The 24,037-nt window shown below is 41.8% G+C and overlaps 2 protein-coding genes and 1 pseudogene across 2 annotated transcripts; all 3 read right to left on the reverse strand.

Moving 5' to 3' along the window:
- LOC113080525 (nuclear factor 7, brain-like) lies at positions 1–8,648 on the reverse strand. Its single transcript, XM_026252678.1, has 6 exons — positions 8,116–8,648; positions 5,335–5,430; positions 4,871–5,101; positions 4,774–4,796; positions 4,582–4,703; positions 1–2,617 (listed from the first exon to the last, which is right to left on the reverse strand). Exons 1-6 carry the CDS (start codon positions 8,512–8,514, stop codon positions 2,133–2,135), a joined length of 1,356 nt encoding a protein of 451 aa, XP_026108463.1. The 5' UTR covers positions 8,515–8,648; the 3' UTR covers positions 1–2,132.
- Positions 8,649–11,680: 3,032 nt separating this feature from the next.
- LOC113080524 (zinc-binding protein A33-like) lies at positions 11,681–15,992 on the reverse strand (annotated as a pseudogene).
- A 1,660-nt stretch (positions 15,993–17,652) lies between these two features.
- On the reverse strand, positions 17,653–23,566 carry LOC113080537 (coiled-coil domain-containing protein 134-like). Its single transcript, XM_026252691.1, has 7 exons — positions 23,412–23,566; positions 22,435–22,539; positions 22,231–22,352; positions 21,297–21,381; positions 19,620–19,801; positions 19,467–19,538; positions 17,653–18,506 (listed from the first exon to the last, which is right to left on the reverse strand). The coding sequence occupies exons 2-7, from the start codon at positions 22,532–22,534 to the stop codon at positions 18,381–18,383; spliced, it is 687 nt and encodes a 228-aa protein (XP_026108476.1). The 5' UTR covers positions 22,535–22,539; positions 23,412–23,566; the 3' UTR covers positions 17,653–18,380.
- Positions 23,567–24,037: the final 471 nt, after the last annotated feature.

The following is a 24,037-nucleotide window of genomic DNA, read 5'->3' on the forward strand; positions in this document are numbered from 1 at the left end:
TCTGCTCCAGTTGTGCTTCGATGAAAGAATGTTGAGATCCTCCTAACTTTGACAAGTACCTTGGCAACAGCAGCTATTTTCAGCGCACATTGGGATGCAAGATTTAAAACATGAGCAAAACATCTAACATGTTGGTATCCTGTTAAGGATATTGCTACACGCATGTTTGATGTATTGTCGGTGACAACCACTGGCTTCTTAGCATCAAGATTCCACTCCCCCACTGCGGCTTTCAGTACATCAGCAATGTGTGTCCCAGTGTGCGTTTCGTGCATTGCTCGGGTTTGCAGGACATATGACTTAATTTCCCAATCTTCGTTTATAAAATGTACAGTGACCGTTAAGATATTCATTAAAAAGCGGAACACTTCATTCTCCACCTCGCTGTACGGACGGATCCATTTACACATGTAAACAGCGATCACATTTGTGATTGACTTTGCCCTAGCATAACAAGGTGGTAGCTTTGCAAGGAAAAGGGTGTTTACGCCGGGGTGTGTCGGCTTTGAGCCAGCACCAACCACAGCTTTCTCACAGAGCTCCGGGTGATGCCGCGTGAGGTGGCTGTGCATGTTGATCGTGTTTCCCGTGTAGCGGACTTTTGCAAAGCAGTTCTTGCATATTGCGTAGTCCTTTTCTAGCTTTGCCCCGTCCACACTGTTATAAAATCCAAAGTAAGTCCACACTTTGGATTTAAATGTTGCTGGAGCGTCCTTTAACTTCTTGCTCTCACTTCTACTTTTCTCGCTTCATCAATAATTTACTCTAGTGCTGCAGGTAATTTCAGAGTGGTTTTATTACAGTTATAGCACAAAAAAATAAGGCAATTTCTGAGAAAATCCACAGTGCTGGCTCAGATTGTCGGTGGGAGAAAGAAGCCAGGAAGTGTTCTCCTTCCCCACAGTAAATACAATCCCAGGCAAAAAGTGGCAATGCCTCTCAAATGCGAGGCAAGTGCAGTCTAGTTACATAGCTTCGGGTGCTAGAGGGGGGACCGTGAGATTAGAGGAGGCAAGAGCAGTGCAAGTAGGGATAAGATCTTTACTGAGAGTTGAATAAAATGATCTAGAGACATCTCCTCATCCCATCTGGCAAGTTCAGACTGAAGGGTGCAGTTGAGGCCTCAATGATTTTGGTTTCAAGGGGGTCCTCAGGCCACCCACACTGTGCATCCAGGGGGTTGTCCGAACCAAATAAATGATATTGTCCAAACAGTAAACCCCGAACACAAACGAGAAACATGAGCACAGAATAAATAGGCAGGAGTTGAAACACAAGGTAGGTCCAAAATACAAAGTAAACCGCTCATAATTGCAATTCAGGTATTGGCAAGACTTTGCAAAAAATGAATGAACCAGACGGTCTAGAGCAGTGATCCTTAAATCTGGCCCACGAGATCCACTTTCCTGCAGAGTTTAGCTCTAACTCTAATCAAACACAACTGCACATGCCAATCAATGTCTTCAGGATCATTAGAAATCACAGGTAGGAGAGTCTGATCAAGGTTGGAGCTAAACTCTGCAGCGTGTTGGCCCTCCAGGACAAGATTAGAGGAACCTTGGTCTAGAGTAACTGAGTGATGGTGGAGAAAGAGATTCAGGTGTGACAGGAGTCAAACTTTGGGAGAGGAATCCCTCAGGCGGCTGGTGGAGGGAAGAGTAGGCTCAGGCATGTATCCTACATGTGACATAAAACTTTATCATACTCAAACATTTTTGATTTCATAATAAAAATGGTGCTGAAATCACAATCACACATTAATAAAAAAAAAAAGAAGACACTTCGAGAGATTATTATAATTTGTTCTGAAATAATTACATGTATAAATAATTAACAATAAAAAATAGACACGCTTCATTTAAATAATTAGGTAAATGGCAATTTGCCAGAAAAAAAAAAAAATGCTAAAATGATCAGTCTAATCATGTAAAGTGGAATATAAATGAAAATGTAATTATTTGTATCAAATTTTATATTTTTTTATTTTATTTATTGATGTGTTGTGATCATCACGGCCCAGTCACATCTGTATTGATATTCAGATCATCAGCACTGTGATTTAGATTAAATATTGGAAACATGATGACTGTTAAAGATGAAAGCAGGATGATCCAAACCTACAGGAGTAACATTTAATAATAACTAAACGGCAGGATCCTCAGAGAGGAAGAACAGGACTGAAAGGAATCACAATAGAAGAATGGGAAGAGTGTGTGAGTGAAGGTGTTTGTGAATGTGTGTAGATGTGTGTTAGTTAAAGGATCAGAGAATGACACCGTTCCTCTGTCATAGTCCAGATACACTCTCACACGCTCAAGATCCTGCTCAAACTGTCCATATCGCACACTCCAGACATCATTGTTATAGAAATCACCTCCTTTCCTCCGGTTTGATGCTGTAGTGACTCCGAGACTCCAGCATGAACTCTCTTTAACCTCCACGTCCCAGCAGTGTGTTCCTGAGCTAAACCCCTCTGAAGCCAGGACACAGTCATAGATGTCAAACCTCTCTGGGTTATCAGGAAGAGGTTGTTTGTTCCCGCTGTATTTCACACTGGTCAGATCATCAGACACGATGAGATCTGGATGAGCTGTGTTTGGATCCAGAATCACAGGAGCTGATGAGACACAATCAACAGATGCTTTTATTCTGATGTTCATTTAATGATCAAGAGTTGAACCCAACAGATTATTATGAGTTATGACACTCGTCTTGTTGATTAAACACATCATATTTTCCTCTGACCACTATCAGTGTTGTTACAGTAAATAGATCGTCTCTGACAGAACTGTTATTACTAGTGGCATCAACTACAAACATTAAATGTGTGATTAAAACCTTTGTGTACCATGAAAAAAAACTGTAAAACTTCTGTTTATGAAACGAATTATCTTCAGCATCATCTGAAATTTTCATTAAAATGGCTCTTAAGGCGGGCGTACACGGTGCGAATTCGGATGGTCGGAAGACCGTATGTCCACGCACACGGCACGAGTGAGTTTATCTGAAAATCGTACGGACGAGATGATATACGACACGATTTTACAACATGATTTTACAACCCGCGAATTCCAGAAGCAATCGCACGAAATTGATAGACGCGTTCGACTTGAAGCACCGCTGCACGCACAGAAGGATCACTGTATGACATTAAAGTACCGCGAGAGCGATAGAGAGCACACATATCACATGCATTCGAATCGCTCTCGCGGTACTTTAATGTTATACAGGTGATCATTCTGAGCAGTGCTGCTTCAAGTGGAACGCGCCTAATATAACTGCTCTCCCTCTCTCATAACTGCATATAAAATATTGATACGAGCCGTGACTGTTTCCTACACACGTACAGGTTATTTTTCAGCAATAGAAAACCGGGACGTTTGGTCACCCTGTGTGTGTTCTTGGTTTATAAATATCTGAAATAGGTATTACAATGTATACATGGTTGGTGAGGACAATTCATGTGCCCTCGTAAACCAAATGGCTTTAAAAAATACTATAGCCTACGGTGTTTAATATAAATTGTAAACATGCAATTTCTTTGATGGATAGAGGTGGTGTATGGGGATATACAGTATAGAATACCGTTACGTCTATGGAGAGTCCCCGTAAACTACATATGCGTGTGTGTGAGAGAGAGAGAGAGACGTTGCTAGAAACCTCATACAGCGCTCGCTGTTCCTCTCAGACTTCATCGAGTTTATCCTCCTGGTCAATAGTCCACATTCACCGTGGCGCTGCCGTCTTCGTCTTTCTTCTTCTGTGGTTTTCCTAGTTCGTGATTGGTCAACTTCAGATAAATCAACAAATCGGCTCATTCAACCGTACCAATGTCACAAATTCAAACCGATAGCTCACAAACTTTTTAGACATGTTTAAAAATGATCGGGAGGTCGGGAAGTGCTCGTAAGCCACTCTGCTTGGCTCGTAATTCATCGCAAATGATACGAGCCGCGACCATACCAGCATACGCGATTTCCACACGATTGAAAAAAATCGCATGCGAACTCGTGGGACAGCAAAAAACGCACCGTGTACGCCCGCCTTTACTGTGTGTCTTTGTTTTAAAATTCTTTTCACTGTCTGTTGTGTCTGTTTGACTTGGTCATTAACAATGTCATTTTCATATTTTAGGATATATTAACATCTCTGTGGTTTGTGGTGAGTAATTGAAGCAGGTTCTTCTGGTAAACACATCATTATCAGAGCCGACCCTCATCATTGTGTTTCTTCACTGGAAAAATCAACAGACATGAAGCACTTCTTCTAGAAACCCTTTCAAAATGTCAGGATTCATGTAAATATCCTTAATTTAAAAAAGTTATTACAACAACAAATTCAAAGATGTCCGTGAATGTTCCTAAGTGCAATTCCTTAAAAGTTCTTAAGATCTTCTCTAATATTTTATTAAGAAATATTTTGGAATATTGTACGCAGTTTTCAAGTTATCTGCCTGTACTCTTCCACTCATGAGGTCTGCTTGTTTAATACAACGAATACTTCAATTGTTTTGTGGTAGATATCGTATAGTCATGAACAACTGAATGTGTGTGAGCTCGGATCTTCTCCAGTCAGACTCACTGTTCTGGACGATGTCCTGCATCTTCTTCCAGACTCTGAAGAGCAGGTTTCCCAAGTATCGTGGCACATGAATCAGAGCTCCAGAAGGAGTCTGTGGATCCGGCTGTGATGAGATCTGGACTCTGGAAGAACATTCAGGATCAGAACTGAAGTGACTTTGGATCAGAAGCAGAGAGAGAAGAGATCACTCACCTTTCCATCGAGACTGGAAACTTCTGCAGAACAAACATACAATTTATTATCAAGAACTCAATCAATCAATCAATCAATCAATGATCTGAAATCAGACCTTCAGAAAGCAGACGTCACTAGTGTTCATCATCTCCTCCATGTCTTTGATTGAGTGTGAAAGAGCTGAGATGTGTGTGTTGATCTCCTCCAGCTTCTCCTTCATCATCTGCTTCTTCTGCTCCTCTTCCTCTCTCAGTGCAGTGATTGTAGCTTCTTCTTCGTCTCTGAGAAACTGATGAAGCTTCTCAAACTGCTGTTTAATCTGACGCTCTGTGTGCTCAGCTTGAGACTGAAATCAAATCACATTCACTTCAATCGTCTCCATCAACACACATCAACACAATCACATCATTCTGATCTGAGAGAGACTCAGACACAGACATATAACGATCCAGAAGCAGATCTCTGCTCATCATTTACACAAATAATCAACTGGAGTCAATTATATTAAATAATCAGATAATAACTCTATCTAGTGATCTACAGCTGTATTGAAAATGACTCTAGATTCGGTTTCCTCACCTTGATGTGTTCAACTGTTTTCTCAAACTCTTCTTTCGTTTCTTCACGATGTTTCAGATTCTCTTGTAAGGACTTCAGTGATATATTGAGCTCCTCCTAAAATTGAGAAATAAATAGATTAAAAACACCAGATTGACAGTGAAGACAAGATGATACAACGATCATATAATGCAGTGAAAGAGTATTTGCCCCATCCTGATTTATACTGTTTTTGTGTACATCTCATACTAAATTGAGTCGGAAATTAAAATCTAACATAAAGCAAGAAACCTAAGTGTACACAAAGTAGGCGACAGTTTGTGAAGGTGATTGAAATTAATCCATCTGTGAGGGATTAGAAAGCTATTTCAAAGGCTCTTGGGCTCACAGAACCACAGCAAGAGCAATTATCTTCAAATCTCCAAAAGGAAAATAAAAAAACTCAGAAAGTCTTCCCAGGAATGGCTCATCCTAGGAATCATAGAAGAGCCAAGAACAACATTAAACCAACTGGATTTTTTGCTTTCTTCCAGAAAAGCCTATAAGAGAAAATCCGGTAGCACTTTATTTTACAGTCCTGTTCCTCATGTACATACTGTGTACTTATTATAGTAATTACAATAACTATGTAATAACTAGGTACTAACCCTGAACCTACCCCTAAACCTAACCCTACCCCATGTAGTTACCTTGTGTTACCAGAACTTTCTTAGATAAATACACTGTAAGTACACTATAAGTACATGTAAGTACACGTACTGTAAAATAAAGTGCAACCAAAAATCCAATCTTCAGTCTTTAAACTGAAGCTCAAATGCAACTGGATTATCCAGCAAGTCAATGATTCAAAGCACACTAGTAAAAGTTTTGGAGTGGCCTTGTCAAAGTCAGGCAGTTGAAAAGTGGGCCCACTAGTGCTGTGAAAGACTGATCTCCAGTTATCGCAAACACTCAGCTGCAGCTATTGCTGATAAAGGAGGTGACAGGATAAACAACAAAACTCTATTTTCTGTAAATAAGGTTGCTATGACATCTACATTGTATAGACCAGCAGAATAAAAAAAAAAATGAAAATATTTAAACTGTCAGTAATAAAAAAAAAGCAAAGGACAAATACAATAGAAAAGATACAAATTAAACAAACTGTCCTTATTTTTTAATGGCAAGTCTCAAGCAGTATGATTATTTCATTTATTCACTATACTATTTATTATAAAGGTCTCATTTCAGTTTTAGTTTGGCTCTAGTTTTGTTTTTATTGTAGTTTATATGAAAAAGTTTGTGTAGCATAGTACAGACTACTGCAGAAATTAATGATCAAATTTAAAAAATAACACATAGCCTGCTGTCACTTTAAGAGCTGCATGGATAAAATACTGTTATGCGTATGTTCATTCTCAACTTTTGCTTTCATTTTTACATGTTCGACGAAGGAATACATGAATAATCACTAAGCGCAGCATTTTGACATATTTTTGCATGTATTTGAGTGTGTAGGCGCGCACCTTGAGCTAAAAGATGACTTTACACTTCCGTGTTCTGTTCAGCGCAAGTTTTCTTTCACGCTTTTAAAAACATTAATAAATATACTTCGATAAATCAAGCACGTCCCATTTTGCAAAAGTCACGTTACATGATTTTACTGATTTGCACAGGATATTTCGTTTTATGGAGGAACAAAAGCGCAGCGCTGCAAAAGTGTTGGCCGAATGGGGGGCAATAATCGTTTTATCTCGCTTATTGTATATTCATAATCGTTGGATACCAAAATCTAACCATTTTTTCGATTAATTGAAAAGCTATACTTTGTTTAATGTTGTATTTTATTTGAAAATCTTAAATGGTTTAGTATGAGACACAAAAATATAAGAAATAAGGCCAAATACTTTTTCACATCACAATATGTTATATGAACAGTGTTGGGGTTAACGCATAACAAGTAACGCGATTTACGGAATCAGATTACTTTTTTCAAGTAACGCAATACTTGCGTTACATGACTCAAGTAATGCGTTATTAATAACTCACAAGCAAAGTGATCCGATATTTTTTTTTTTTTTTTATGGCAGTTACTTTGTTTTCCAGTGTATTGACTGACTCGTGTCCTCATGTTGAGAGAAATCAGGGTTGTGTACGCAGTGTAAACATGATCTTACTGTAGATCTAGAGCAAATGTCAGCATGCATTTATTCACATATTCATGAGGTTTCCTCAAAGCAGTCAAATGCAAAATCAGAATAGAAGGCAAACCTGAAATAATTACATGTTAAACAACACAAATATCTAGGGGTGCACGATATATATCGGCCGATCATTAATGCGCATCTCATCAGTGAAGCCGGTTCTCTAATCAGCGGTTAATACCATCAGGTGCATGATTTCACATAGAGCTGTTACTACACGGAGCCGTTGTTTAATTGACAAGCTGCAAATCCAAGCTGGATCGGCCGATATATCGTGCACCCCTACAAATATATTTTATGCATTTAATCTCATGTTATTAACCAATGGCGTAGCTGCTGACCTTGATCACATTAAACTATAATACTAAGCAAAAATGACTTAAGAATAACATTTTTTTTCTTTTTTTTATTACCGAAAAGAGAAAAATAGTAACGCGATTAATTACTTTTTTAGGAAGTAACACAATATTGTAATGCATTACTTTTAAAAGTAACTTTCCCCAACTCTGCATATGAAGTTGAGAAAAGGGAAGAGTGAAACTTTGAGTTCCTGAATGTAATATACGTGTTTATGAATTATAATTGTTCTTTACATATGAAGCAAGAGACATTGTCTTACCTTATACGAGGAAACCGCTTCTCCGATGGGTCTGAATGTGTGATTGTCGTGTTTCTGTGAGTTAATACACACTAAACACACCGGCTGTTTGTCCTCCTGACAGAAGAGTTTGAGTTTCTCACTGTGTAAACTGCAGATCTCCTCAGACTCTGATGAAAGGCAGTCGTTTCTCTCCTTCAGGAACGACTCACACAGGTTTTTTAACGCAAGGTTAACTGGAGGATCATGTTTCGAGTCTCTCCTGCAGACGGGACACTCCTGGGTTTTCTTGGTTGTCCAGAACTGATGAAGACACTCTTTACAGAAACTGTGACTGCATGATAAAATAACAGGAGCCTTGAAGATTTCACAGCACACAGGACAAGAAAGCTCTTCAGCTGATACATTCAGTGACGCCATTTTCACTGTTCGCGCTCCAGCGATCTGAGCTTTACTTTCACTTTCGGGAAGAAGAGAATCAAAGCACAAGGCTCCTTCTGTGTACCTCGCTTAATACAACAGAGATGATTCGACAGAAGACAGATCTAATCGTGATGAACGACCTATGGCGATTTGCTTTTGATTTGATTAAAACATCTGGAATGAGTTGTGACTGTGAGATATTAATGCCTGTTCATCTGGGAAAGGGCAGATATATCGATACTGGAAACCATGATCAGCAACGCAGCGATTGGCTGCCGTTACATGTCGAACTACGATGACGTGACATGCGCAAACATTAGATAAGATGTCAGCTTTAATTCATCTCTCTGGAAATATCTTGATATTGATTAAAGTTACACATTTTGTGGTCTAGTTGAAGACACACCTGACCATTTTGTGATATAACCTACATATTTTGGGTCGATTCAAGTTACCTATAGTTTTACACATATTGGTAGAAAAAAAAATACTGACAAACAAATACAGTTCTTTGACAGGAAAATAATAGGAGCAGTTGAAACAAGCAGGTGTTTGAGTGTCCTCAACCCATCTGAACTCAGGGTATTAAAACGTTAGCTTCTAGCACTAGCTCCTATATATATGAATATATAGTTTCTTTTTTTTTCTTTGAAAATGACATTTTAGTAAAACAAGCTAAATGTAATTTTTGTCATGTGACATGCATTAAAATGAGTGAAAAAGGGCAGTGAACCCACATCCTACTGCCATCTCAACACAGCTGTGCCAGTTCTGCTTTTTTTTTTTCTGTTTTATTCTGATGAAGCTGCTGACCACATGCCTACCTTTAACTGTCTCAGCCGTCCATCACATCCCTCACTGCTGCAGTCAGACTGGAATCTGATCATGGATGGGAAAGAGACATCGAGGCTGTCCTTGCCTGAGTGTCTCATACAGAGAGCCCATACAGAGAGCATACACATTTAGTCATTTTGCAGATGCTTTTATCCAAAGCAACTTAAAATTAGGGAATATAAAGCAGAGGGCAGAAGATTTTCCTCAGAAATTTGATGGTATTTTGCCCCATCCATACAGGTTTCCCTCTATCCTTACAAGTGCTCTAGCCTCTAGTCCCTGCTGCAGGGAAACAGTCCATACACATTTTGCCACCTCCGTGCTTTACTGGAGGAATGGTGTTATTTGGAATCTGAGCTGTATTTGATTTCTGCCAGACATATAGTTTGGTGTTTAAGTCAAATATTTATATTTTAGTCTCATGACCATAACACCTTTTTCCATGTGGCTTCAAGAGTCTTCAAGTTGTGTTTGGGCAAACAAAGCTCAGTCGTGACTACTGCAAAACCAAGGACTGAAAAGCTCCAGGAAAGCTCTGGTCATGCTGATATGATCAAAATAACTACAGCTGATCAGAGCTGAAAGTCAAATTACTTTGTGTGCCATCGAGAAGGTGATCAGTTACACCTGACTTTTAAAGTCACTTTTAGCAGGGGGTAATCCTTTTTCCAACTCAATGATTCCTTTATATATATATATATATATATATATATAACTTTCACTTGGGTGTTGTAAGTTGCACTAAGTAACCGGATAAATTTTCAGGCTGCAAAGCAACAAAATGTGATCATTTTAAAGGGGCTGAGTCTTTTTAATACCCACTGTAATAAAGGAAATTAGCACCAGATGCCAGATTAACACCAATAATTTGGAGGTATTTGTGAGTGTTATCTAATTTTGATCAGTTCTTTTTCAAATACCTCATTTATGTTTTTTATACTTTGCTTCAGAATATAATCAATCAATATGAAATAAGCTTAAAAAGCGGCCCTTCTACTTGATGACTGCACTATTGTTAGTCACAGAAGCCCTGAGGATTGCAAAAGATGATTCCAAATCATCAGTTCTTATTCTGCTGGATCTATCTGCTGTTTTTAACACTGTCAATCATCAGATCCTCCTGTCTGCTCTTGCATCGCTGGACATCAGAGGGATTACACTTCGCTGGTCTGAATCATATCTTACTGATAGGTCTTTCAGGGTGGCTTGGAGAGGGAAGGTATCCAAAGCACATCAACTGGTCACTGGGGTTCCTCAGGGATCAGTTCTTGGACCCCTCCTTTTTTCAATATACACTACATCACTGGGTCCCATCATACAGGCACATGGCTACCATTGTTAAGCTGATGACACACAGCTGCATGGATCTCAGGCTGCCTGGTGGACATCTCGGCATTGATGAAAGAATACCACCTACAGCTCAATCTGGTAAAGACTGAGCTTCTTGTCTTCCCTGCCACTCCAAGTCTACAGTATGAGTTCTCCATCCAGCTAGGCTCTTCTACAATTATCCCATCAACTTCATAAATCTCAGTGTAACCTTTCATGACCGGCTGACCTTCAAAGACTACATTGTAAAGACTGCTTGAACTTGCAGGTTTGCTTTGACAACATCAGAAAGATCAGGGCCTTTCTAACGGAGCATGCTGCACAACTTATTGTCCAGGCCCTTGTCATTTCTAGGCTGGACTACTGCATTTCTAGGCTGGATTTCCATCAAGCACAAACCTCTACAGATAATTCAGAATAAAGCGGCACAACAGGTTTACAACAAACCCAAAAGAGCCCATTTGACACCTCTCTTTATCTCCTTGCACTGGCTACCGGTTGTGTCCCGCATCAAGTTCGAGACATTGATGCTTGCATATAGAACAATCACAGGCTCAGCTCCCACTTACTTCCACTCACTATTATGAATCTACATCCCCTCCAGAAGTCTGAGATCCACTGGTGAGCAACGCCTCTCGCTACCATCACAGAGAGGCTCAAAATCACTTTCCAGAACATTCTCCTTCACCATTCCTGGCTGGTGGAATGATGGAGAATTCGTCTGTTTTGTTACTTGACTTCATCCTATTTTTTTTTCTCTCTCTCTTTATTTATTACTTCTCTTTCTAGCTTGTACTTATTATAACAATCTCTAAAACTTGGTATTACAAGCACTTCCTGTGTCTGTTTGCCTCTTTAAGAAGAATCCCTTTATGTATACCCCAATCTTTCCATAAAGGCGTCTGCAAAATGACAATGTAAATCTATGCAAATAATGGTCAGAAACTATAGGGATCAATTAATAAATACAGATAAAAGAAACTTATAAAATAAATATGATTTATTGTGATAGATTTTATTTGACAAAAAGAGATGCACACATATATGCACTGTTTAGAATGGTTTTGTATCGTAGAGCAGTTTAATCACAATGTTCTCCATCCTAAAATGCACAGTTTGAACTATGCTAAATGGTGGCAATGTAAAAATATTTGGTAGTGTTAGTGCAGTGCCCCTTTACATCAAAAGTAGGTTAATTTGTAACTTGCTGAGCTCACACTGCACGATTTTAGTCCTAATTTTCACCTGCTGACAGTTTTGTGGAAATCGCCAACAAATGCCCAAAATTGGAGACAGATCCGGGCTAGTTCACATGACTGGCAATCGCACATAGTGTGTTATCAAAAACACTATCTGAAAAGCACCAACACATCACTGATGACCATGAGATGTTTGGCACGCTAAATATCTGGTCCTGTCTGTGACTCGCACTTCTCTAGTGTGAAAAGTGTTTTGACTGGAAATGTCATCAGCGACAACCTACAGCCAATGAGAGAGCATGGTAAAGGGCATGGGAAAGTTCAGTGGGAGGAGTCATTACAGACCTACAGCCAATGAGAGAGCATGATACAGGGCAAGGGAACGTTCAGTGGGAGGAGTCATAGATCTGCAACTAAACATCAGTATACAGGGCCTCTGCAAGCAACCATTCTTCTTCTTTATCTTATATTTTTTCACTGCAAATCAGAGTACAGACAAATTAGATTGCAAGCTTTTTGCAGGCTACCATTTTTGATAGGAATAAATCCATTCTCGGGTGTAAAAGTCTGTCTTGTGATCTTGTGCTATTTCCTGTCTTAATTCCTGCATCTGCTTGGTTGTGAAATAGTTTATAGACAAGGAAGATTTGTTGCCGATCCTTCCTATTGAAAAGTTGCATAATGTGTAATCTCTGATCTGTAATGAATTGTGCACACAACAGCAACTACATAATACCCCAGACAGTCGTGCAGTGTGAGAAGAACAGTGATCCAATGACTCTGAAAAACCCACAGTGTGAACCCGTCATTACACACAGCTGGTACTGTTGTCTGATATCAGTCATGTGAACATCACAGCCCAATCACAGAAGTACTGATATTCAGATCAACAGTCTCTTACTCGTGTGATATGGATTAAATATAGTAAACATCCCGATCTACAGGAGTAACGTTTACTAACTATTGAACGGTAAAATCTTAAGAGTGAAAATAGTATAACAACTGAAGAATGGGAAGAGTGTGTGAGTGAAGGTGTTTGTGAATGTGTGTAGATGTGTGTTAGTTAGAGGATCAGAGAATGAGACCGTTCCTCTGTCATAGTCCAGATACACTCTCACACGCTCAAGATCCTGTTTCACACGAAAGCCAAAGACAGGCTGCTCAGACAGACTGTACTGATCGTACCACACACTCCAGACACAAGTCTTATAGAAATCACGTCCCTTCCTCCGGTTTGATGCTGTAGTGACTCCGAGGCTCCAGTCTGAGCTCTCTTTAACCTCCACGTCCCAGCAGTGTGTTCCTGAGTTAAACCCCTCTGAACCCAGGACACAGGGATAATATTCAAACCTCTCTGGATTATCAGGAAGAGGTTGTTTGTTCCAGCTCCATTTCACACTGGTCAGATCATCAGACACGACGAGATCTGGATGAGCCGTGTTTGGATCCAGAATCACAGGAGCTGATGAGACACAATCAACAATCATCACAGATTATTATGAATCTACAGTTCAAACACATCAGACGTGTTCCTTTTATTGTGTTACATGCACTTTTGTGGTCTACAACATGACAGAAAGCCATGATAACATGTACATGAAAAATGTAGAAACACTGGACACAACTTGCAGAGATGGGAACCTCAAGGTTGATCCAGTTAAATGTGTGCAAATGTATAGGGCCCCATTCCTATATTTTGCCTGGGGCCCCTACGTTATTAAATCCGCTCTTGCCAAGACTTATATTTACAGAATACTCAACTGAGCTAAAACCTTTCAATCTCTAACTGTCAAAAATTGGACGCTTTAAACCTAAACACCCAGAAGCCTTTAAATCTTATTTAAGCTTCCTTTCTATGGGTGTGTTTTGACCAGTTTTCAATATCACTATTTCAAGCACTGATCAGGGAGTAGGTCACTTCAACAGCTGTCTCAATCACAAAATCCATTGTGTGCAATGGAACGACTAGGCAGCACCGATGCTCACTCTTAACAGAAACTTCCATTGCATTTTATGAAGTTCAAAAGATAAAATGCATGGGCCAACTACTTCAAGACTATGGTTTAGATCTTCTGCAGTCAGACTCACTGTTCTGGACGATGTCCTGCATCTTCTTCCAGACTCTGAAGGGCAGGTTTCCCAAGTATCGTGGCACATGAATCAGAGCTCCAGAAGGAGTCTGTGGATCCGGTTTTGATGAGATCTGGACTCTGGAAGAACATTCAGGATCAGAACTGAAGTGGCTTTGGATCAGAAGCAGAGAGAGAGAAGATCACTCACCTTTCCATCGAGACTGGAAACTTCTGCAGAACAAACACACCATTGATCATCAACAACTCAATCAATCATAAATCAATCAATCAATCAATCAGTGTATGATCTGAAATCAGACCTTCAGAAAGCAGACGTCACTAGTGTTCATCATCTCCTCCGTGTCTTTGATTGAGTGTGAAAGAGCTGAGATGTGTGTGTTGATCTCCTCCAGCTTCTCCTTCATCATCTTCTTCTTCTGCTCCTCTTCCTCTCTCAGTGCAGTGATTGTAGCTTCTTCTTCATCTCTGAGAAACTGATGAAGCGTCTGAAACTGCTGTTTAATCTGACGCTCTGTGTGATCAGCTTGAGACTGAAATCAAACACATTCACTTCAATCGTCTCAGAGACTCAACTGGAGAAGCATGAATGAGGGAGTGGATAAATATGGGATAGTTAACTACGACCAAAAATTCAAAGACATTCACAGAAATCATATATATATATATATATATATATATATATATATGTTCATTTATTTCAGTAATTCAAATCAAATTGTGAAACTCATATATGAAATTAATTACATACAGACTAAAGTAGTTTAAGTATTTGGTGTTCTGCAGTTCTCTCAGTTGGTTGTGCATCTTTTTCTTCCACACTTTTTCCGTCCACTCAACATTCTGTTAACATGCTTGGATACAGCACTCTGTGTACAGCCAGCTTCTTTCACCACCTTTGCTCAACAAATTTGTTGAGATCATAAATTGCTGTGTTTTTGTTAAATATGAGCAAATCATCACAATGAAAAGAACCAAAGACTTAAAGTACTTCAGTCTGTGTGCATTGAATTTATTTAATACACGAGTTTCACAATTGGAGTTGAATTACTGAAATTAACTTTTCCACGACACTCTGTATGATAATTTTCAGAGAATAAAAAGATTTTAAATGCACGTCTGATAGTTAATTTAATAAACTCCAAGGAGTAAACAGTCAATACAGGCACATGTAATCATGTCAGACACAATGCTGCATCTATTCTAAAAAAAAAAAAGTAGAAATATCAAATCTCACGTTGATGTATTGAAGTGTTTTTTTCAAACTTTCCTTTAATGATTTCTTTGTGTTGAAGTTCCTCCTGTAATGAATTCAGTGTTGTATTGAGCTCATCCTAGAGCATAAATTAAAAATTATACATAAGACACCAGATATTTCTGTAATGTGTTCACATAATATGAGCAAAATTAATGGATTTATGTCCAGATTTAATCATCAAATATAAATCTGTTTTACCCTCAGTGATGAAACCACTTCTCCGATGGGTCTGAATTTGTGATTGTCATGTTGTTGTGAAGTAAAGCACACCACACACACCGGCTGTTTGTCCTCCAGACAGAAGAGTTTGAGTTTCTCACTGTGTAAACTGCAGATCTCCTCAGATCCTGATGAACTAACCTCATTCCTCTTCTTTAAGAAGGACTCGCACAGGTTTTTTAACGCAAGGTTAACTGGAGGATCGTGTTTCGAGTCTCTCCTGCACACGGGACACTTCTGAGTTTCCGTGCTCCTCCAGAACTGCTGAAGACACTCTTTACAGAAACTGTGACTGCATGATAAAATAACAGGAGTCTTGAAGATGTCATGACACACGGGACACATATAATCATACTCAGCTGTTGAGGCCATTTTGGTTGTTGTTGAGATTTACTATCACTTTTTGAATGATGCGGTCAAAAATGAATCATACAGATCTGCTGTTTGTTCAAAACCCTTCTTGAAAACATGTTTCTTTACGCATCGCAGGTCCTGGTGAGCCTTTAAAGAGACATCGAGAGTCAGTCCAACAGAAATGAGTCCAACTCTTCCTGCTGCGTGACGTAAGAGGGCGGAGCTTCGGGTCACGTGTGCGCGCGCGCGTGTGTGTCAGATGTCTGCACGTTTAAATGCACACCAGTAACCTGACAACTGCACGACTTTATTAATAATTCAGGATATTTCCCTTTAGTGACGTCAAACTATAATCATTTGCGTATCTCACTTAGTAAAAGCTAAGACATGTAGCTTAGTAAATATAATTGAACTAAAACTGAATTTAACATTTATTTAACTGAAATTGGTCACATTATAAGTAAGCAATAGGCCTACCTGAAGGTTAAGAAAACCAGAATAAATGAGACTGTATATTTCATCAACATAATAATCAATGCATAATATGCTGTAAAAAAAAAAAAAAAGCTGCAAATACCAGTATAATGAATCTGTCGAAGAGTACAAACACAAAAATTGTACAGCATATTCAGTGCATGAATCCCTAAAACACACCTAGATTACAAGATGTTTAATAAATCCCAATTCTACATAAATTACAAATAATAAATGATGGATGTGACATGACGAAATAAGAAACAAAGGTGAACAGAGCACAGACACACGGTTACTCATCATGTTTGAGAAGCTGGTGTTTGCATTTCAAGTTTAAAGTCACTTGTTTAGAAACTGCAATGCTTAAAAATGTGTGCAAATTCTCAAGACCATGGTGCACAGCAAAGTGACGTTGAGTGAATAATCGTGATGAACATGATAGTCTATGATCTACAGGTTGTCAAATTTCTACCAGGTTATCTCTCATCTTCTCTCTGTTCTCTTTAATAAACTCAGTTCAGCTCCTCCTGGTGATTTGATGCTCATCTGCACTTGAACTAATGGGAATGTGCCAGCATGAACTGCTGTGGGAGGAGCTTTACTGAGGATGTGATCGCTGTGGGAGGAGCTTCACTGATGAATTGGAATGTGGGAGGAGCTGATCTTCCACAATCAAAAATATATTTATTCTAATGGACAACAGATATAAATAATGGTAAGAAAAACAGTTAAAAGCATAAAAACAGAAACAAGTTTACAGATTTGTAATCAACAAATGCTCTTTGACTATTGGCACCAAAGAAATGAGCTTCAAAGAGCAGTTTACAGGAGATCTGAAGATATCAGCAGAATAACTGAGGTGAAAACAAGTCCCTTCCAGCATCTCTGTTCATACTGACGAGCCTCCGACGATCAACACTCATTCAGGTTCAGCAGCGGATCATCTCACTTTATTCCCAATTGTTGAAGGATTGTTTTCTCCAAAATCTTCGTAATACAAGATAAACTGGAGATGGGTCTAAAATCACCAAACACCGTAGAGTCTAGTAGTTTTGTTTCGTAAGCAAGAGGTGAAGTGTCGCATGTTTTAACAAGCAGATCAGGTATAATGGCAGTTTCTAAACAGCAAGTTAAAACATGGAGGAATAACATCAACAGAAGGTTTAAGGTGCTCCACTAGCTCTTGAAGCTGAATGACAGTAATAGGATAAAACTGACTACAAACAGCAGTACAACTAGGAGGAACTGATGGATCAGAGGAAAAGAGACTCATTCCCATTAGAGCACTAATGATCGTAATGAACTGATGATCAACCTACATGTATGAGCTATAAACACTAAATACAGCCTACGAAAAACACACAACTCAATATTCTCAGTTTGTTAAATAGACTTTATTAATTCTGTCAATAATAATCTCCCACTGATGCCCTACAGATCTCAATAACAGTCACATGAACAGATCCATAAAGCCTCAATGAAGGATGATCGTCTCACTTCAGCATCTGGAGAAACTGAAGTGGATCAGAACCGCATTCACACTGAATTTAGATCCGTCATTACAGAGTTTCTCTCATGGCAGTGCAGCTCTGCACACACACGATACACACGTTTAATGAACAAGTTCTTAAAGAAAGCAGAAATACATTAATTAACCCACAATTATCTTATTAGATTATAAAGTACCCCCAAATAAAGCGTTTATATTGAATCTACACAACTGAATTTCATATATGTGGGAGCCGTAACCATTTTTGATTTAATATTATCAAAACGTATCAAGTGTTTGTTAAATACTGAAATATCAGTGTTCAAAATACCTTCATCTAGGACACAAACCACTTTGACCACGCCCACTTCCCAATCCCCGCCCACCATGGCTCCTCCCACCACCCTGACTCCTCCCCCTCACTCTAATCTAGCACTAAACACACACACACATTACCAGCAGAGGATCTAGTGAAGGTCCTCCCGAATCAAACGGAGTAAAACAGATTCAAGTGTTGTGAATCAGAGACTCGTTCTGAAGCCTGTAAACGTGGAGGCCCGTGGCACATTCAGCACAGGCTCCCTGATTGAGTGTAAACAGCTGATCTGAAGGCAGATCTATAACTCGGTGCGAGAGCGAGAGATCCGAGGCCCTTTCCTGATCTCTTTCCTCTTCTCCTCCTTCCTCCTCCTCTTCTCTTCCTCGCGGAGAATCTTCTGGAAGGCCTCGGCCGTGTGCAGCACCTGAGACACACACATCCACCTCATCAAACCTCACAGATCAAGCCAAACAGACAGAATAATCCAGAGCAACACCTGTTATAATGGCTCCATCTACACACTACAGACCAAGGATTACACTGATTTAGTAAATCATTCAGGATATTTACAAGGATGATAGGTGACAGTGTAGATATGACTTGTTGTGTGTATGTGTGTGACTCACGTCATCTCGTTCGGTGCGGTACGTGATGTGTGTGTGTGACTCACGTCGTCTCGTTCAGTGCGGTACGGGTTGTGTGTGTGTGTGTGTGTGTGTGTGACTCACATCGTCTCGTTCGGTGCGGTACGGGTTGTGTGTGGGTGTGTGTGTGTGTGTGTGTGTGTGTGTGTGACTCACGTCGTCTCGTTCAGTGCGGTACGGGTTGTGTGTGTGTGTGTGTGTGTGTGTGTGTGACTCACGTCGTCTCGTTCGGTGCAGTACGGGTTGTGTGTGGGTGTGTGTGTGTGTGTGTGTGTGACTCACGTCGTCTCGTTCGGTGCGGTACGGGTTGTGTGTGTGTGTGTGTGTGTGTGTGTGTGTGACTCACGTCGACTCGTTCGGTGCGGTACGGGTTGTGTGTGTGTGTGTGTGACTCACGTCGTCTCGTTTGGTGTGGTACGGGTTGTGTGTGTGTGTGTGTGTGTGTGTGACTCACGTCATCTCGTTCGGTGCGGTACGGGTTGTGTGTGTGTGTGTGTGTGTGTGTGTGACTCACGTCGTCTCGTTCGGTGCGGTACGGGTTGTGTGTGTGTGTGTTTGTGTGACTCACATCATCTCGTTCGGTGCAGTACGGGTTGTGTGTGTGTGTGTGTGTGTGTGTGTGTGTGAGACTCACGTCATCTCGTTCGGTGCGGTACGGGTTGTGTGTGTGTGTGTGTGTGTGACTCACGTCGTCTCGTTCGGTGCGGTACGGGTTGTGTGTGTGTGTGTGTGTGACTCACGTCGTCTCGTTCTGTGCGGTACGGGTTGACGAAGTCTGCAGATTTCTCCGTGATCCCCAGCTCCTGTGACATCTGCAGCAAACACACACAGAGTTAAAGCTCATGTGTCAGTGCTCTGAGTGTGATGTCAATCCCATGATGCCTCAGTCTGACCAGTGTGAGCACGTGCTGATGGGCTCCTCCGCTGAAGACCCCCGTCTGGTTGCAGAAGCGCAGACCCCAGCGCAGCAGGCGACTCCAGTCCACGTTCTGATCGAAGTAGTGATGGACGATCCTCGGGAAGCGCAGGGCCACGTCACCGAAGAACGCCGTGTTCTCCACCACGTGAGAGTACGCTGGAGGAACAACAACACTGACACATCAGCTCCTGATGAAGACGTCTGTGACACTGAGGAGCTTCTGTTTCTCTCAAGCTGCTGCGGTATACAGCGCTACAGAAATAAACATCAGCTGAGTTCTGTACGGAAGCCTACTGCCACATTACCAAACACTCACTCACACACATACACATGCACGCACACACATGGATGCATACGCACATGAAAGCACACACACGAACACACACACACACACATGAATGCACACACACATGAACGCACACGCACATGAACGCACACGCACATGCATGCACACACGCACATGAACGCACATGCATGCACACGCACATGAACGCACACGCACGCACACGCACATGAACGCACACGCACGCACACGCACATGCACGCACACGCACATGAACGCACACGCACATGAACGCACACGCACACGCACATGCACGCACACGCACATGCACGCACATGCACGCACATGCACGCACGCACAAATGCACGCACTCACACACACACACATGCGCACACACACAAACGCACTCAGATGTGTGATATGTGCTTCTGGAGTCTCTGACGTTCTTTTATTTTGTCGTCGAGTGCATGTGCAGCTGAGTTCTGTACGGAAGCCTACTGCCACATTACCAAACACTCACTCACACACATACACATGCACGCACACACATGGATGCATACGCACATGAAAGCACACACACGAACACACACACACACACATGAATGCACACGCACATGAACGCACACGCACATGAACGCACACGCACATGCATGCACACGCACATGAACGCACACGCACATGAACGCACACGCACATGAACGCACACGCACATGAACGCACACGCACGCACATGCACATGAACGCACACGCACATGAACGCACACGCACATGCACGCACACGCACATGAACGCATACGCACATGAACGCACACGCACATGAACGCACATGCATGCACACGCACGCACACGCACGCACATGCACGCACACGCACATGAACGCACACGCACATGAACGCACACGCACATGAACGCACATGCATGCACACGCACGCACATGCACATGCACGCACACGCACATGCATGCACACGCACATGAACGCACACGCACATGAACGCACACGCACATGAACGCACATGCATGCACACGCACGCACATGCACGCACACGCACATGAACGCACACGCACATGCACATGAACGCACACGCACATGCACGCACACGCACGCACACACACACACACGAACACACACACACATGCACACGCACATGAAAGCTCACACACATGAACGCACACACACATGCATGCACTCGCACATGAACACACACACACGAACAAACACACACACGCACATGCACGACACATAAATGCGCACATGCACATGAACGCACAAATGCACGCACGCACAAATGCACGCACTCACACACACACACATGCGCACACACACAAACGCACTCAGATGTGTGATATGTGCTTCTGGAGTCTCTGACCTTCTTTTATTTTGTCGTCGAGTGGAAACGGATCGTCCGGCTGCACGTTAGCGGCTTTAAGAACGGCTCTGGAGTCCTCCAGGACCTGAACACACACACACACACACACGGATCAGACCCAGTCAGACGAGCTCCATCACACACACACACACACACACGGAGATCAGACCCATCCATACGAGCTCCATCACACACACACACGGATCAGACCCATCCATACGAGCTCCATCACACACACACACACGGATCAGACCCAATCAGAAGAGCTCCATCACACACACACACACACACGGATCAGACCCATCCATACGAGCTCCATTACACACACACACACGGATCAGACCCAATCAGAAGAGCTCCATCACACACACACACACGGATCAGACCCATCCATACGAGCTCCATTACACACACACACACACGGATCAGACCCAATCAGAAGAGCTCCATTACACACACACACACACACGGATCAGACCCAATCAGAAGAGCTCCATCACACACACACACACACACACGGATCAGACCCATCCATACTAGCTCCATTACACACACACACACACACACACACGGATCAGACCCAATCAGACGAGCTCCATCACACACACACACACACAGATCAGACCCGTCCAGACGAGCTCCATCACACACACACACACACACACACACACAGATCAGACCCAATCAGACGAGCTCCATCACACACACACACACACACACACACACACAGATCAGACCCGTCCAGACGAGCTCCATCACACACACACACACACACACACACACACACAGATCAGACCCGTCCAGACGAGCTCCATCACACACACACACACACACAGATCAGACCCAATCAGACGAGCTCCATCACACACACACACACACACACACACACAGATCAGACCCGTCCAGACGAGCTCCATCACACACACACACAGACCTTGAAGAGGCCCTTCAGCATGATGTCGATGATCTTGTACTGCTGGTTGACGTCGCTGAGCTCCACCAGGTTCTTCAGCGCGTTCAGCTGATCCTTCCTCTTGGTCTCGAACAGACGCTTATCTGAGGATTCGTTAAGGAGAACCACAAACACTCATTCACACACACACACACACACACACACACTCGTGTCTGAGGAGGATACAGATCTCCAGGTTGGAGTCGTGTCGGGGTCTCTGTGTGTCCGAGTCGGAGCCGAGGGCCGCCGGAGCCACCAGCAGCAGCAGAACACACACACTCAACATGACCTCTGGAGACACACACACACACACACCAGGGAAAAGAAGAAGACAATTAGACCAATCATGTGGCTGCTTGTGAACATTCAAATAAATCACAGAATTTTAGCTTCCACTAAATATATCGGATTGATGACTGAATTAAAGAGACACTTCTGACAAACCAGTATTAAATGCTCTAGCACAAAAACATTACAACCAGCTTCTGTTTTAATCGATTCTGAAACGATGTGTGTTATAAAAACAGGAGCAGAATTAATAATTCAGACTAAAATCAGTGAAAGATGAGCTCTGAATTCAGCTGATAAACATCTCTTCAGACACAAAACAAGAGCCTCAGTTCAGATTCAATGTGACTTGATAAAGACCAAACTGAGCCGATGTAAATAATAGATGAAGTCAGCTCCAGCCTCATCATAAACCCTGAGGGATCTGACAGATTTATGATTCATATTTGATGACCGCTTCAGAGGGATGTTCTACTTCCGGTCCTGAGACTCGGACCAGACGAACATCCTGATCTAGAGCCCAAAACCACCTCTGAACACATCTACAGATGGTTTCCGGTCTGAAGACATTACTTCCTGCTGTCTGCGTGGGTTAACCCGTTCAGCTGGTTCGTCCTGACAGTCCTCATCATCTGACATCACAGATATGATTTACAGAAAACGGTTGAAGATCGTGATTCAGTGACTGACGGGAATATAATAATCATCATTATTATTATCTGTCTGGTGTTCAGTCAGCGCTGTCAGACACTAGGGTGTTACTCTTGTATTACTCTGGTGTATGGTTCTATCATCTCTTTCTCTATAACAGACTGAGGCCAGATGTTATTATTTAACAGCGAGTATGAAAAGATCTCGAGCGCTCGCTCACTCACCTTCACCGTCAGTCGCGCGAGCATCGGTTGAAAACGCGTCGATCGTCCGTTGGATGCGAGCTCTCGTGTGGCGATGCGAGCGGCGCGTCGGTTCGGGTCATTCACATGCCGCGCGTGTCCTCCAGTCCGCTGCTGCCACGCGCGCCGCCGGTTTCCGCACGGAGCGCTTAGAGCGACGCACGCGCACTGACGTCACCGCCATCGAGTGTCAATAGAATTACTCTTTAGACTTGAATCCAAATTCTCTGTGGAATTTTATACCTAATTTTGTTTTTTCCAAACTAGGTGGTCTTAGATTTCTCTTGATTTGACGTTACAAAATTTATAAAATTCCTTGAAGCTTATCCTGCTTTCATAAACAAATGTTGCTGGCTTGGTTTCTAAGCATAACTTTTCTCCCCATAGGTACCTGATTTGGAACAATTACAATATATTATATAAAAATAAATCTTTATTTTTTGAAAATTGGTTTTCAGCAGGCATAATACGAGTCAGTCAATTATTAAATCAAGAAGGCATGTTACTCACTTATTCTGAGTTTTTAGCTGTCCATGGAATTCCTGTAACACCAAAGGAGTTTTCTATTGTCATGGATGCAATTCCGACAGGAGTTTTGGCATTATTCA

This window comes from Carassius auratus, unplaced genomic scaffold (genome assembly GCF_003368295.1).
Source record: "Carassius auratus strain Wakin unplaced genomic scaffold, ASM336829v1 scaf_tig00031547, whole genome shotgun sequence".
In the NCBI taxonomy this organism is placed as follows: Eukaryota; Metazoa; Chordata; class Actinopteri; order Cypriniformes; family Cyprinidae; genus Carassius; species Carassius auratus.

Coding starts and splice junctions, on each gene's coding strand:
- LOC113080525 (XM_026252678.1), bottom strand. CDS start 8,514: ATGGCGTCACTGAATGTATCAGCTGAAGAGCTTTCTTGTCCTGTGTGC. Junction 4,797..4,870: donor GTGACGTCTGCTTTCTGAAG/GTCTGATTTCAG, acceptor TTTGTTCTGCAG/AAGTTTCCAGTCTCGATGGA. Junction 4,704..4,773: donor TTTCCAGTCTCGATGGAAAG/GTGAGTGATCTC, acceptor ATGTTCTTCCAG/AGTCCAGATCTCATCACAGC.
- LOC113080537 (XM_026252691.1), bottom strand. CDS start 22,534: ATGTTGAGTGTGTGTGTTCTGCTGCTGCTGGTGGCTCCGGCGGCCCTC. Junction 21,382..22,230: donor TGCTGAAGGGCCTCTTCAAG/GTCTGTGTGTGT, acceptor GTGTGTGTTCAG/GTCCTGGAGGACTCCAGAGC. Junction 19,802..21,296: donor CGACGACAAAATAAAAGAAG/GTCAGAGACTCC, acceptor TTGTTCCTCCAG/CGTACTCTCACGTGGTGGAG.